The sequence below is a fragment of the Chiroxiphia lanceolata genome, chromosome 5 (assembly GCF_009829145.1).
Source record: "Chiroxiphia lanceolata isolate bChiLan1 chromosome 5, bChiLan1.pri, whole genome shotgun sequence".
Taxonomy (NCBI): domain Eukaryota; kingdom Metazoa; phylum Chordata; class Aves; order Passeriformes; family Pipridae; genus Chiroxiphia; species Chiroxiphia lanceolata.
The window spans coordinates 49,174,972-49,191,717 of record NC_045641.1 but is presented as its reverse complement, the minus strand read 5'-3'; the positions used below and the strand labels follow the sequence as shown (position 1 = coordinate 49,191,717).

The 16,746-nt window shown below is 45.8% G+C and overlaps 1 protein-coding gene across 6 annotated transcripts in view; it reads left to right on the top strand.

Moving 5' to 3' along the window:
- The window catches only part of GRIN2B (glutamate ionotropic receptor NMDA type subunit 2B), a 211,857-nt gene extending 207,486 nt beyond the window's left edge, over positions 1-4,371 (top strand). For all 6 annotated transcript variants that reach the window (XM_032689029.1, XM_032689031.1, XM_032689030.1 and 3 more), the window contains 2 exons: positions 365-603; positions 2,437-4,371. In XM_032689029.1, coding sequence (XP_032544920.1) covers positions 365-603; positions 2,437-4,344 — 2,147 coding nt within the window. In that variant the 3' untranslated portion in view covers positions 4,345-4,371. The remainder of the gene's footprint in view (positions 1-364; positions 604-2,436) is intronic.
- The last annotated feature ends 12,375 nt before the right edge of the window (positions 4,372-16,746 follow it).

Genomic DNA, 16,746 nt, shown 5'->3' with positions numbered 1-16,746 from the left:
TAATTTTTCCCTTCATTGACCTAATGAAAGTGGAAGTTTGTGAAGCCAGATCTTCGGTCATCTGGTGGACAACTGTTTCAGGATCTCATTGTAGACAGTTAACAAATGTAATAGCTGTGTCCTGTGTTACAGCTTTTTATGGCTAGTATCTGACTGTGGAAAAATCCTGTTGACCTTCTTGTGACAAATTGCACTTGCCCCCATCAGACGGGCAGTCAGGATATTTTATGGATGTTACAGATGTGAAAAATGGACATGGAAATTACCACAGATCAGCTTCTTGCTTTCAATCACCCCCAGTTTGAGCTCTTTAGCTGTTGTAGGACTATCTAACCTGCTTCTTTCCTTCTATCTGTCTTTCTAGGGGAGATGGAGGAGCTGGAAGCTCTCTGGCTCACTGGCATTTGTCACAATGAGAAGAATGAGGTTATGAGCAGCCAGCTGGATATAGATAACATGGCGGGTGTCTTCTACATGCTGGGAGCAGCCATGGCCCTCAGTCTCATCACCTTCATCTGTGAGCACCTCTTCTACTGGCAATTCCGCCACTGCTTCATGGGTGTCTGCTCTGGCAAGCCTGGTGTGGTCTTCTCCATCAGCAGGGTGAGTATCATTAACTGCCAGGAAAGAACAGAGGCTTTATTCAGACAGTCCTAGATACTGGAGATGGGGAAATCCACCAAGACTGTCTAACACACAGGTGGCATAGGGTGACAGTCTGCAGGATAAAGGCTGTCATCTTTGCACCATTAATGTTGCAAAACTGTGTTTAGTTTTTCTGTGACATTTCTGGTCTCTCTTGGATTATAGTCATGGAAATGAAAATGCAGTGTAAAGAGAAGCTAATTGTTACTGTCTGCTCCTCTGAAGGGAGTTGTGAGGAGGCCAAATTTGGGGACCCCCCCCAAATTTGGGTTCAAGTAATGGTGGATAACAGGATTAGAAATTCAAGAGTTTTACGTTGTCCTCTATATTGCAGCTTTTCAGCTGACCTTTTGTTAACTAGAAGTGTGCCATCATTAACAGTCAGAAGTCCTTAACCAAATGCCATACCCTAAACTGTACAGACATCCTTCGAGAGAGGATGACCACATAAACTTAACAATTGCCTTATGCAAATCTGCCTTAGCGTATAACATTTACATTTAAAGCAGATTCCAGCCATTTCTGAGTCATCTTTCTCCTATCGGTGTTGTTAGCAGTATCCTATTCAGGGCTTTTTTTCCTTCTTTCAAGACAGTGGTCCTTTCTCCTGATCCATTCTGAAGTAAGGTCAAATCTTGGCATTTTTTAGGTCAGTGTCTGATGTAACAATTTACTTTCATTGTGCAAGGAATATATAATTGCTGCATAACATATTGAGGAGAAATGACAAAGCCTTTTGAATGCAGGGGCAGAGCCTCTCTTCTATACTGTTAGTTTCTAATGTGGTTTAGTCTGGAGATAAGATGGGGACTTGTATTTGGTAATCCTTAGCTAAGTACAGATTCTTTCATTCTGTGGTTACCTGTTAGACCTGGACCAGGTTGATGAAAAATCTGAAAAGTGTTAATCATCTGCTAGCTGATGAGAAACCATGGTAACATGGTGTGATGGTGTCCATTTCACAATTGACATTAATCATCAGACGCCATTTAACAGGCCAGGGAATAAAGGAGCCCCTTCTCTTCTTAGGGGTAGCCCTTGCAAACAGTCTGTGTCATGGCTGAAATGAGCTTGTGGAGCATATGGGGGAACTGGGAACTTCTGCTGTCTGATTTGATGTTGAATAGAGGACTTTCAGGGATCTCAGTTTGGAGCCTGTTATCACTGTTGAATTTAACAGAATGCAATTAAAAATTCTGTTGTACCTCAGTTCATGAGATGCAAAAGGCCTAAATATGAATTAGACAGCCCTACTCTTTCTCTATTTCCTTTTCTAATCTGTACTGGTGATTAATGTAGCTAAGTTTATGACAAATGAAGCTGTTCGCTTTTTAAGATAGCTCCTGTCTCGTTGATTCACTGATGTCCAGATGAATTTCAAGGGCCAAACCAGACTTTTTGCCTCTTATCCACACAGAATTGTTTGTCTTGATGCTTTTGTTTCCAAAGATATTATTGTCCCCATTTGCAATTCTGTGTTACACCTACTAGATTTGACTAACTCTTAATGGATGCAGGCAGGTATTCCTGCATCCTACATATATGACATGAAGCAAAGCAGAGGAAGAGGAATGGAAGGAAAGGAAAAAATGTGAGAGGCAAGAAAAAAGGTTAGAATATCAAGAGCAGATCTGATTTCATTTGATTTGATTGTGTTTCAATGATGGAAGGCTGACAGGCCTTACTGTCCTATAGGAACATGCTCTTACTGCACAGGGTGCTTCCCAGTCCAGGTCCCCTTTTGTGTATTCTTTGCGGGACCACTCACCTTCCTGGTTTCTCTCATTTCAGGGTATCTACAGCTGCATCCACGGCGTGGCCATCGAAGAACGCCAGTCAGCAATGAACTCCCCCACAGCGACTATGAACAACACCCATTCCAACATTCTCCGCCTGCTTCGGACAGCCAAGAACATGGCCAACCTGTCAGGGGTCAATGGCTCACCACAGAGTGCCCTAGACTTTATCCGCCGCGAGTCGTCAGTCTATGATATCTCTGAGCACCGCCGCAGCTTCACCCATTCAGACTGTAAGTCCTACAACAACCCCCCCTGCGAGGAGAATCTCTTCAGTGACTATATTAGCGAGGTGGAAAGGACCTTTGGCAACCTCCAGCTGAAGGACAGCAATGTGTATCAGGACCACTACCACCACCACCACCGCCCCCATAGCATCGGCAGCACCAGCTCCATCGACGGGCTCTATGACTGTGACAACCCGCCCTTCAATGCCCAGTCACGGTCTGTTGGGAAGAAGCCCTTGGACCTGGGGTTACCTCCTGCCAAGCACAGCCAGCTGGGTGACCTCTATGGCAAGTTCTCCTTCAAGAGTGATCGCTACGGGGGCAGTGGGACCCATGATGACCTGATTCGCTCAGATGTTTCAGACATTTCCACTCACACAGTCACCTACGGCAACATCGAGGGCAATGCGGCCAAGCGACGGAAGCAGCAGTACAAGGACAGCCTGAAGAAGCGCCCAGCCTCTGCCAAGTCCCGGCGGGAGTTTGATGAGATAGAGCTGGCCTACCGCCGGCGCCCGCCCCGCTCACCTGACCACAAGCGCTACTTCAGGGACAAGGAGGGGCTACGGGACTTCTACCTAGACCAGTTTCGGGCCAAAGAGAACTCGCCGCACTGGGAACATGTGGACCTGACGGATATCTACAAAGAGCGGGGAGATGAGTTTAAGCGGGACACAGGAGGAGGAGGGGGTGGATCCTGCACCAACAGGGCCCACCACAAGCACAGCTCGGGCGAGTTTGGCGGAAGCAATGAGCACAAGCATGGTGTTGTGAGTGGGGTCCCAGCGCCGTGGGAGAAGAACCTGACCAATCTAGACTGGGAGGACCGGACCGGGGCTAATTTCTGCCGCAGTTGCCCTTCTAAGCTGCACAACTACACGCCATCAGTGGTGGGTCAGAATTCCACCCGCCAGGCCTGCATCCGCTGTGAGGCTTGCAAGAAAGCGGGCAACCTGTATGACATCAGTGAGGACAACTCACTCCAAGAGCTGGACCAGCCACCTGCCCCTGTGCCCGTGGCCACTAGTGCCACCTCTTCCTCCAAATATCCTCAGAGCCCTTCCAATTCTGCTTCCAAGGTGCAGAAGAAGAACCGCAACAAGCTCCGCCGGCAGCATTCCTATGACACCTTTGTGGACCTGCAGAAGGATGACTCAGCCTTGGCCCCCCGCAGCGTCAGCCTCAAGGACAAGGGCCGGTTTTTGGAGGGGAGCCCCTATGCCCACATGTTTGAGATGCCAGCTAGTGAGACCACCTTTGCCAACAACAAGTCCTCAGTGCCCGCCACCAGCTACCACCACCACAACAACCCCGGCAGCAGTGGGGGCTACATGCTCAGCAAGTCGCTCTACCCCGACCGGGTCACCCAAAACCCTTTCATCCCCACTTTTGGGGATGACCAATGCTTGCTCCACGGCAGCAAATCTTATTTCTTCAGGCAGCCTGTGGTGGCAGGAGGGCCCAAAGCCAGGCCAGACTTCCGAGCCATTGTCACCACCAACAAGCCGGTGGTCTCAGCCCTTCATGGGGCTGTGCCAGCCCGTTTCCAGAAGGACATCTGTATAGGGAACCAGTCCAACCCCTGTGTGCCTAACAACAAAAACCCCAGGGCTTTCAATGGCTCCAGCAACGGGCATGTTTATGAGAAACTCTCCAGTATTGAGTCTGATGTTTGAGTGAGAGGGGAAGAGCGTGGGGAGGGACTGGGGGTGTATGTGGGGCATGGGAGGGTGGGGTGGGATCAATCCCATCAGCTACTCTTCTGAGTCGTCCTTAGTTTGTGGGGTACTGGAGTTCTGGGTAGTGCAGCACTGGCGACAAGTGCCACCTCTTTGGTGTCCCCTCTTCGGTGTCCCCTCTTCTTCCTCCCCTTTCTCAACCCTCCCGTTTTATCTCTTTTTCCATGTTCTCACTCCTCCCATTCTCCTCCTCTCCATTCCTGGCCATTGCACTTTACAGTGATGTTGGAGTTGGATATCCTTGCTTGTGATTTCAGAAAGCAGAGAAAAAGGCAGGGAAGGGATGGGCTGAGGAGGAGCAGCAGTGACTGTAGTGTTTCACTTCTGCTGGCTCCCAGCAGAGAAAGGCATGTAGACGCACACGCGCGTGTGTGTGTCAGGAGGAGGCAGCAGAAGCAGTGTAATGGACATGCAGGAAAATATGCTTGCTCAGCCAACTCTTCCTAAAACTGCCTACAAAAGAGTAGTATTTAAGACATTGAGAAAGTGAAGGGGGAATAACACGACTGACTTGATGATGCACTTATATGTTAGCTATATTGAGGTTCTTGTTACATTATTTTGTGAAGACTATGGGGGTTTAGGGCTGAAATATATATATATATATATATTTGCGTATATGCTGAGAAATTTTATGCTAGAATTTTGAATTGTCTGCTGGGGGGCTGTGGAGGGAGGGAGAGAAGGCTTGTCTGCAGGTCAGGCTAGTGGTTTCACTGTGGCTATTACAGCCATTGAATCTGTGGCAGACCAGTGGGAGAGATAGATAGGCAGTGGAGTCTGAGTTTGGGAAAGCTGATCACTAGCCTTTCTGATTCCAGGGTTGGTTTTCCAAACTCTGACAAAAGATGCTGGTTTGCACTGAAATGAGAAGAATTTGGGGAAAGGGGAACAGGGTTAGTTCATTAGCTGTGAACTGCTCACTAGCTGTGACATACTTCAAGGGTGGGAGCAGTATATAGTATGGGTTTGGCTATATGCGAGTATATACGATAACTTATACTTGAAATGTCTATGAAGAAAGCAAAATAAACCCACGATCCTATAAGGTGTCTGGAGTACAAACACAGTGGAACAGAGCTTAAGAATAGGGAAAGGTGGGGAGTTTTTTCACTGTCACTTCAGGGGACACCAAGCCCATTTTGGTCATGTTCTTTCAGTGAGGAGGGGAGGGAAAAAAAGGGATTTCATCCTTCTGCTCTCCCTACCCTTGGCCAACAGGTTGGAACAAAAAGAATAGGGTGCCCGCTGCCAATGCTGGCATGGTGCTAGAGAGGAAAAAAGAAATTTCATAGAAGAGTGTGTGTGGTGGCAGTGGTGCTGGTGGACTGTTTCAATGCCTCCTTGCACATGTGGAAATGGGAGGAGGGTGTACGCACCCTTGGGAAATACATATGTATATTTACTATTGAATGTACAGAGGAAGTACACAGCTTGTCTTCCTGGGAAGGGGTGTGCTTGAATAAATGCCAGAAAGCACAGAAGCTTGTGCTAAAGGCTGAAGAGAGGACATGCAAAGCTGAGATGTGTGTGTACATGTGTGTGTGCCTCTGTGTGCAAGAGACAGATACTAGCACAGGTGCAAAGCTGGAATAGCCTAGGGTTTCCCATCCCTGCAGTTGTAGTGACAGCTTTCCCGGTGCACTTAGTATCGATAAGAGTGTTTTTTCTTTCCATTGTATCATTTTAGATGCAACTTAAACTAAAGGAAAAGGAGCAATGGTAGGAGTGAGAAGTTGAACACCCCTTTCATATGTCATCTTTCTCTTGAGGTGGGGGTGCGGACTGACCTCTCCCTCCTGAGAGATATGGCAAAATCTCTACTGCTTATTCTGGGTCTGTCCCAGTGTCTCAATCACCATGGCTCACCAGGGGAAGGAAGAGTTAAGAGAGTCCTGTGCTGAGAGCAGGGGGAGACTGCTGGAGATTGAAGGGAGATGGCAGCCCTGTCTTTATGAGCCACATTTCTTGGAGCTGAAAGCCACCTCTCTCACATTCCTCACCACACCATGGTTGATTTTATCTTATCTTTCTCTTTTTAAGCCAAGAGAAGGCCTTTTCTTTATTTACCTATTTAATTTATTTATTTTTTATGCTGGGGAGGGTGGGATTTACTTGTAAAGTCGAAGAGTGTGAGGAGAGGGTGGGCAGGGTTGGTGAGGGGAATATTTTCTTATATTTCACTGAGGAAATTAAGGAGGGAAGAAGGGGAGAGTCTTTGTGATGCCACCCCTTAGTCTTTGAGGTAAGGGAACTTCTTACTCTTTCCCTCTTCTCTTATTACAAGAACAAATAGGGAAAGAAAAAAGAAAAAAAAAAACCAAACAAATTAACAGAGCGATCTGCAATCCAGAACACATGGCAGCTTGTCAGACACCTCTGACAGCGGCCACCAAGAAGGCGTTCCTTTCATTTGTAAATATTTCTTTTTTATTGCGTTTTTGTATAAATTGGTGTTTCTCTTCTCGTGAATATTCAGGTTGTGGGGTGGGAGGGAGGGGAAGTTTGTTTCTGTTCTGTTTGTTTTCTATGACTTTTCAGGCTGCGTTTTGGAAGCGGTTTACGCAGGTCGAGGCCGTATGAATGAGAAAAAAAAAAGAGAGAGAGAGAAAGAGAGAGAGAAACCCATGTGTGTTGTGTTCCCCTGAGGCCCCCTGTATTGCCCTGTCACCTTTATCTTCATGAATGGAAGACGCCGGAACGTCACTTCAAGCCTTGCCAGCAGGGTTTCATGTTTTGATGGGAACACCCCCAATTCCTTTTTGCATATAAACTCTCTGTACCAGCATCTCTCTGTGGAGCTTGGGCCTCAAGGCACTACACTGTCTTGATAGTAGTGGGGTGAACCATCAAGTTGGCCGCTCAGGTTGGACCATCACTTTGACATTAAGAGACTTCTCCAATGCTACTTTGGTTTAGAAATCCTGGACCTGGGAAAGCTTATGCTAATTTCTGGTATTTCCTAAGGGCTTGGGGTGGGGGAGCTTGACAGCTGATGAGGGCAGCTAATCTCTTTGGTGGTTATCTCGGTACTTTTCCCTCCCTCCCCACCTGGAACAAGGAAACCTGAAGGGTGGCTCTGCAGGGAAATTAAGCTGAAAACAAACCAAAAAGAAGTTAATGGAACTTTTTTCAAATCTCTTCTTAAAGGTTCTGATTTTTGTGTTCCGGGTTGAAAGTTGGTTCGTATTTTCTCCGAACTGGTCTGTCCCTTGTTCCACTGATCGGCAAATGATAGTTTGCCAAAATCATTATCTAGTATTGATACTGTTGTAGCACTGTTAACACTCTGAGTGCTCTGCAAATATAACTGTGCCACAAACCACTCAAATGAATGCTCTAGGGCAACCAGAAAAGAAGAACTGGAAGTTCTGGACTGAACCACTGGTCTAACCACAGGAGTCTGGTATTTTGCCTTCTCCCACAGTAGATTAGGCCATGTGTCCATCAGGTTAATCCTTTCTCCTATAACCGATCTTTTCTGGTTGTTTTGTTTATTTTAGTTCTGACAGGTCAACAAGTTTTGGGACAGAGATGAAGGGGAAGGGGGGGAGGGGGGAGGGTGTAATTCATAATCCAGAAAATAAATCAATGATGTTATTAAACTCTGATTATATATTTAGAATTTTAGATTTGGTGTATTTTCATTGTAAGTCTTCAAGTAAATCAAACAGGTAATATTAGCAGCAGGTGTTGTCTATACTAGGAAACGACCCATGTGCTGTGTATTACCAGGCCAGAAAAGAATGGAATTTCATACCAGAGCCTGACAAAACTCCATATCCCGTCCCTTGCCATTTCTCTCTCTCTACTGTCAGAACACCAGTATTTTCTGGGGCAGTGGCTGGGAACATTTCCCCTCTCTGAAGGTTTCTGCACACAAGAATACTGAGCAAAAACCATTGTGTCCTATACCGTTTGGTGACCTCTATTGAATATTTGCAGCCAACCTCCCAGGGAAGATTAGGTGCCTTTGGCAATGTTTCTGACATTTACCTCCTCACTTCTAGCCCCAGGCATGGCTTTCTGAGAGGTATTTTCATGAGCCATGTTCTTCTGAAGTGGTACTGGAATGTATGTACTCAGCCGAAAGAGGATGTGTATGAAGGAGACTGAAGAAGTATTCAGAAAATATCAAAATGTGCCATTCACAGTGGAAATCAACTGGCAGGTAGAACTTGCAGCCATGGATCTCCACATCATAAACATTGTTGGAGTATTCACACCAGCTTTTTACTGTAGTGCGACACAACACAGGCTGGTGTAGTAGTTCTTTGTCTCCCATCACGGCTCCCAGTGAGGGTAATATCAGAACTTTCAATGACACATCCTAAGTAGGAAAGAAAAGCTGCAGTCAGGACTTGTTGTCAGTTGAGACAATGAAGCACACTGGTCCCACTTCCTCAATAACAAAAAAAATCCCATTCTCTCTGAAATCCAGCATGCACTGTCAGAACTCTCCAGGCGAGAAACCCAGTGGGTTCAAAATGTTTAGCAATATGCAAGTATGAACTTTGCCTGTAGGAAATTGGTACTTCAGTTTCCAGCGTATGGGGGGAGGAAGGTTCCTTTGTGATATCCCGAAGGATTTGGTGGAGGAGTTAAGAGTTGCCAGGATGAGCCTCTTCTTCAGCAATACCTGCTGATGTTGAGCTCTTCACTTCAAAAAGACACTAGCATCCATCTTGAATAATGCCCCTTTGTACATTCAAATAGATTTTTCTCACAGCAAAATTGCCAGAAAAAAGAGAGAGGGGGAGACAAAGAATGAATATGATGGTGGTGACAGGTCAGAGTGATCAGAGATACCTCAGGGATCTTTATAGGCAAGTCTTTGCTTTAGAGCTTTCTATCAAATATGGCATATCCTCCCACCTACATTGCTTATCAACAGATGGAAGGAAGCCTGGGAACACAGCCAGTGATCAGACTTAGGCCTTTCACACATCTTCAACTTCAGTCAAGCAACCTTTGGTGAGCCCTTCCCATGGAGAAGGGTGGGAGGTTGCTCTTCCCCACGCATTTTTGGTTGCCAAAAAGAAAAGGAGAAGGGAAGGGGATAAATATCAGGGGTGCTGATGAAAGGACTTTGTACTGACTCTTTTCACCCTTGCTTTAAGGAATTACACTTCACGCTTCCTTCTCAATCCACGCTGACAAAGGGTAGAGTCCAATTATGCTTCCACTCTGTGGTATATGCCTGGCTCACCACAGGACCCTCTGTGAGCCATGTACGAGAAAGGAAACAATTTGCTGGCAACAAACGGGGACAGACTCCAAGCCACAATCCCCTACTGCACCCACTCTTCCCCATAAGTGCTTCCCTGCTGCTGAACACACCTGGCGTGTCCACCTGGAACACACCTACCATGCTGCTGGATGCTGCAGGGCACATTGAGATAGTAACTAGTGGGACCCAAATGTTGTCCCCACAAGGGCTTATTTTCAAATTGCAGCCAAATAGATTTCCAAGCCATAGACCCTCGCTGCATTCACCCACCTACACTTCCCTGTGGCTTCCTCTCTCCTCCCCCATCAAAGGCAAACTGGGGCGCTGAGTGTCTCACTGGCAATATGAATACTATTGCTTCATCTTCATCACGGGCTCTCTGGACCTGCCTGGAGCTGACTGCAGACAGACCTGGGTGTCTGCCACTAGAATGGCAACACAAAAAACATTTTGCAATTGGCTTTGAGTTCTTTCTCCATCTCTTGAGCATCCCCAAATTCCTCACCTAGCCATGCCATTTGAGTGAATTTTGGCACCCTTCTGTCATTGCTGACAACAAAACTGGCACAGCATAAATCTGCTTGTGTATAGAAAAAGACAGTGAAACCACATCACAGAGAGCAGGCCTCATGTCTGCAAATGCCAAGGGCACAGTCCCCTGGGTGCTGAGGTAAAAAAAAGGATCTCTGTGATGTGTTAGCAGTTACAGATCTCTTAACCTGCTGGCCTTCTGCCGTTAAAGGAACACAGCAACCACTGGTATACACTCCAACAGGTCAGAAAAAAATTCCATGCTGTGGAACAGAGGTTCCTCTGGGCACGCACACTCATGAGACATACTGGGGAAGTGAAACATACATGAACAAACCCAATACAGCAGGAAGCTGTGAGGGTTGAGGGACTACACACACACATAAACATACAACTCACACACACACACACACACACATAAACACACAACTCACACACAGTAGATTGCAGTACACTTAATGACTCTGTCCCATAATGCATTTTTGCCAAGTAGGAACAACATGACCTTTCCTAAAGTTCTGCTGGTAGTTATTTAATTTATGTATTCACTTTGTGACTTTTACATCATCTGCTTTCTTGACTGCAGCATTACTGTGTAAATACATGTGTATATATGTACAGAAACTAGCTCAAGCAATTATATTCAGGATGGGAAAAGGGTGGGTTTTATATCTGTACAGTATTTCCTTATTAAATAATGGCATGGGGGGGGGTTGGGAAAGTTAACTTTTAAATTGTGGTTTTATTGGTCTGTGGTGTTTGAAGTTGTTTCAGTGGTTGCTTTTGCTGGTTCAGAAAGTTTATCTGGATGTTATATGTGTGTGCCAAGAAAGGGTCCCCAAACAGGGGAGGTTTGGGATTGGTGAGGGGTGGTGGGTAGCAGAGGGTGTTAATAATTTCCTGTAATAAAAGCCGTGTTGATTGCTAGGGACTGTTTCTGTGAGGCACAGGGCTGTTTCCTTTTCTATGTGCTTTGCTCTTTGATTACTTTCTCTTCCCTGGTCCCCATTGTCTTCTCCCTGGGATGTCAACAGAGTACATTTATTACTGTGGATTTCAGGGATCTCCCTATGGGCCTTCATCTCCTGACCAACTCTTCCATCTCCCTCTTTTTGTGGCCTTCCCAGTACCAGTGAGAGGGGAGATGGCGTGGTCTTGTATCCTCTGTGTTGACCACTTCACTTCCTATGCTCTTCTCTGTCCTTCCTCTTAGCAGAACCTCATTTTCAGGTGTTTTGATCTCTTCAGCAGCTTACTGTGTCATCTCCCTGGCCTCTTATCTGCTTTCCTATTTTACTCACACCTATTCTTCAATTTCATCTCTATGCCTCTTCCCTCAGAATGACTTATGTTGGCTGTTTGCCCACTCTCCTCTTATTACTGTCTTGTTGCTCTGTTGTCTTCATCAACCTGTGCAATGCTGTGTAGAAGATGAGTGAAGGGCAGGCCTCTACTACTTCTCTCCTGGAAAATTCTAGCCATGACCAGATTTTTAGAAGATGATATTTCGTAGCTATTTTTGACTTCTCTGTCATTTTCACTGAAGTGGTGTTCTGCTCTTGCCTTCTCAAGAAATAAGAAATAATCAGTATGGCAAATTTGCCCATGCAAGGGAGCAGTGAAGTTGTATTTTCTGAGAAAGCCCAGAGAAAGAACATAATTTCTGTCCTTGATGGTTGACTGGTGAATTTAGAGCAGGAGCAGACACAGTTTTTAACCACTCCAGGTTGATCCATATCAGGATCACTGGAGTTTCTTTGTTTTTACTCTACGTGAATAAAGCAAGGCTGCTGTAGAGAAGTATGCTATCTTTTAAAAGCATTTCCTTTAAGTCCTAGAGGCCATTGGCTTGTAAAGACCTATGTTCTGCTGTGTTGCAAACCTAGGAGCGAGTGTCTGGTAGTATTTGCTCCCTTTCTGTCTGATAAGTTAATACAAGCTGGTACTTGGCACTATCTGCCTAGGGTTTGTGGTCTGGTGTCATGGCAGTAAGGGAGGTGAGTGATAGGATAGTGAATAAGCCAATGAAAACTGGTAGGGGCTCTGGGCAGATGCCAAAACACCTCCCTCCTTCCCTTTTTGACAGTTTGCATTGTTCCTTAATGAACATCAACCCACCATCCTCAAAGTCCATGTTACTGGTTGCTTATCCTTGAAAACACATGGATCTGCTGACCACAGTCTGAGAAAGGGCCAGGCAGTCTCTCCATGTGTGTAGTGTGTTCCCAAGTGCCATGGTCTCTGAGGTTTTGAGTTGTGCTGTATGAAATCATATGGGCAGTGCAGGCAGCAATGCAAAGGGTCAGCATGGCCAGAGGTTATTCAGAGCAGCAGTCTTCTCCCAGTTGCAGCTAACTCTTGTTCAACCTGTCATTGCAGGCCTGTGTTTCTGATTTCTGGGTGAGAGAAACCACCACAGCTACATGGGAATGGAGCTCTGCTCACAAGGGTGAGCAGGGTAGTTGTCCTTCTCATGTACCCTTGCTATGACATTGGCATTACTGTCTCAGCATGGTCCACAGTGGTCTGTGTACCTGTAAATACATGTCTGCAAATACCTGTCAGTCTGGGAGAAGGTGTATGTTTGTGCATTCAAATGACTCCTGGCAGAACTCCAAACATGCGTGGACTTGAAAATGCTGGCCCATTTAGTGCCAACCCACGATGTGGGTAGGTATCTCCTTGGGAGTACATCCCATCTATTAACTTATGACCAAAAGAGTGAGTTACTTTTCTGAGCATCACCAGTTCCTTGCTGTGTTTCCTTTGCTTATTCTATGTGCCATAAGTATGACGTACTGGCAACATTTGTGGGATGTCCAGAGAGAATGCATCCATTACATGAGACTTCTGTCTATGCCCTTGGGCACTGGCTGCTAAGTCCCATGTCAAGAGGAGAAAGATGATACCTGCCCCTGAACAGAAAAAAATCAGTCGAGGGGATAAGATTAAAGTTTTGTGCTTTCTCCCTCTGCTTTCCTTCCAGGCCTTGGAACCTGATTCATCTTCACAGGCAGCTAAACTCCTGTGAAATTCAAGGAGTTTTGGAAAAGCTACTTAGGGGTTTAGATGCCTGGAATACCTTTTTTTGGATTCTCTTCCCTGTGTGGGCCTCTTCCTGCAGTGCATTTTGCCAGGATTCATCTCCCAGGAACTCACCATGCTTGAACACAGCTTAGAGGGGTTTCCTCTGCTTGGGATCACCATGTGTATGTTGCATGCCTGTTGCTACTTGTCTGTATTTCTTGCATGTGTCTACTTGTGGGGGACAGGGGTGGGTTCATATTGGTATGTGTATTTATGCAACCTGCACACATTTGTATGTGTGGTGCCATGGTGTGTGTGGTTAGGTGTTTGTATGCATGTGTTTGAACCGAGAGAAAATGTTGGAAGCCGTATGCTGCTAAAGCCAGGTGATGGGTTCTCGCAGGTAACTTGGCAACCCTGTTGTTGCTTACCTGGCAGACCCAGGCACAGCTGCTTTGTTTGGACTCTGGGGGACCAGCTCTGAATCAGGGCTGGGATGCAGACTCCTCCTGTAGAGGGTTTGAATATAGCACCAGAAATCCATTCCATGTGTTCATTCACTTCTGTGGTAAATCCACTGTGCCACATTTCCAAACCATTGTGCCACACTCATTACCTACTTTGGCCTTAACTGATAGGTGGAGCAGGAAGACAATCACACACTGATCAGTAAGGTCTTTTGGGAGAGATCTGGTTAATCTGATCTGTGACTGAAACAAGACTTCCTTGCTATTCATTTTGCTGCCTCCTAGGGCAATGCAAGCACTGAAATTCCACTTGCAAGAAATCTTGTCCTTTCTTGCTCTTGTGTCAGATAGACACAGGAAAAAGCTGAGCTGAGGTGGATTGATCTCCCATTCCCTCTGTTTGAAAGGACATCACTGTTGCTGCTTGGAGCTGGTTAGGGAAGTTGCAAATCCCACACTCTGGAGGGGTTCAGTTTCCTCAGAGGGAACTGTAAAAAGGGAGGGTGGGAGGGAGTGACCTTTCTGCAGCCGTTCTCCATCCCATTCATTTCCAGGAGAGATTGCAACACTGCTAGCACCAGATTGACCTGCTGGGAGGGCCCTACAGTGCCAGCTGGCACAACATTTTAACTGTCCAAACTGCTGAACAAGACACTGCTCTCCTCCGTCAGCAGCCAGAAAAGACAATCAGAACATGATGAAGAGATACCATGATTAGTCAGACAGGGAAGGAGTAACATTTGGGGGCTAGGGCCCTCATCATCTACACTATATTAAGTCTGCTTAACCAGCCCTTTATTGCCAGTGTCACTGGGTCTCTTTGGCAGTTTCTTTTTCTTTATATGTAGACTCATTCTATCAGACCACATCTGTCCACCTGCTCTGCTTTCTTCCATGTCCAGCCACTCTTTCCTCTCCATCAAATTGTATCCTGTGCTCTGCCAGACTTGTCTTTTATGGAAGAGAAGATATATGTGTGTGAGTGCTTGTACGTGTCTGTGTATTAAGTATTATTACTACTACCAACATGCTATACACCTAAAAGCTCCTATCAAGCTGGAGCCTTCAAGAGGTGCTGTAGGAAATGACCTTCCCGCTGGACAGCAGTCAGTGTGGAGGTTAGCACAAAAAGCTGCTAGCTTTGGAGGCCTCTTTGCCTGTCTGGTTGCTTTTCCTATCTTCAGAACAGGCTGTCTCTCACCTGTGATCAGAAACACAGCAAACTGCTCTTTTTAGCTTTGTGTTTTCAAAATTTCTAACACGGGGGGGAAAGATTGTTGTTTAGCTGTTGATTTATTTGGTATGTTTGCTGTTTGTTTGTTTGTCTACACAGTCCTTTTAGTGGGCGCAGGGAGGTGTTTTCAGCAATACAACTTTCTGAGACCTCAGTTCTGTGCAGTTATTTTTTGTATGGTTCAGCTGTATTTGGGGTCTTTCCTTTGTACATGTTTTTCTGGAATGGCAGGGCTGTCTTGAAACGTCTCTTTGCCAGTGACCAAAGCACCATCTGTAACTGGAGGTGAAAACTGGTATAAAGTGGAGTCAGCAGCCTTTTGGGAAGTAGCTTTTCACTGACTTCCCTATGGAGTCCCAGAAGACAAAATATTTAATTGTTGCACAGGTGGATTTTGGAGGTTTTTTGTTGTTTTGGGTTTTTTTGGCTTCTCCCTCTCTTTTCCTTTTTTTTTTTTTAAAAAAATTTTTCTCTATTTTTCCCCTTAAAAAACATTTAAACGTTTCTCCAGTGAGCTGGAGTGAGCTTTGGCCATTGAACCAAAAGCTGCTGCAAGGCAGGGAGGCTGTCTGAACTCCAGGTCCTGCCCTCCTGAAGCCATGCAGGATTGCCTGGGTGAGGATGGAGAAAGGCTTTTTTTGGCAGTTTCCATGGCCATTCCTGGGACAAGAACCCTATGGCTGCTGAGGGGCCTGACCCAAAGGGAATGAGCACCCACAGAAGATCATCCTCTGGTATGTGCAGGTTGTGGGTCAGGCTGGAGAACAGGCAGGGGAAATGGCTCACTGGCCCCTGCACAGTCCCTCCTATGCTGGAGCAGGAGCCAGGCATGTAGGTCTGCAACAGGGACAAATGAATGACCCTAAGTGGGCCAGAGGGGCTCAGCCTTACCTCTCCTGAGCTATTTGCAAGTGGTTAGGAACAACCCTCAATCTGGACAACATCATTCAAGACTGAGCAGAGTCTCACAGACTGTGAAGTAGGGATTAAAGGTGGTGCATGGGTATCTGGCCAGCTCTCAATATCATGACACCTAAGGGAAAGCCCAGCACCTTCATCCTTTGGTACTTGGAAGTGGCTGAGAACGGTAGTGGAGAACTGTTGTGTCTGCTAGGGTTGGGGCAGGTAGCGTCTCTAGACCTGGCGCAGGTCAGCTTCAGCTGTATTTGCTTTCTAACTAATATACATTTACTTTGGAGAACACATTTGATAAGCTCAGTCTATCAACCAAAAGAAAAAGAAATACGTCTAGTCTAAGTCTTCTACTGCCCAACACTGCTACCTCCTCTTCTCTTGAGCTGTTGGTGTCTTGTGGTGAAGCCGGCCACACATCAGGCTGTTGAACACATCAGATATATCCGCTTCTGAGACCATCTTTGCCTAAATTTTGCCTCCTCTTCATACCCTTTACGCATGCAAGTGTGTGTACACATGCACACACACACACACACACACACGTACCACATACACACACACACACACACACACACACGTACCACATACACACATGCCCACCTCCAGCCACTCTGCTGGTGAAAATCAGAGCCACAGAGACATGAGTGCCAAATGACTTTTTATTTCTCAAGTAAATGATATAAAAGGTTTTGTTATTTTTCTTTTTTTTTTTTACATATGCAAATGTAAAAGGGAACCGACAGTGAATTGGTGGTGGTGAGAGGAAATGGGATGTTTTGTAACCCTAGCTGCAGTAAAAAAAAAAAAAAAAAGAAATAAAAATCCATTAAAAATATTTAAAAAACACAAAAAGAAAAAAAAAAACTTGAACTATTTTGGAAATATTGTGAATAATTTTTTGATATAAAAACTAATTTTTATGTAGCATGAAAACC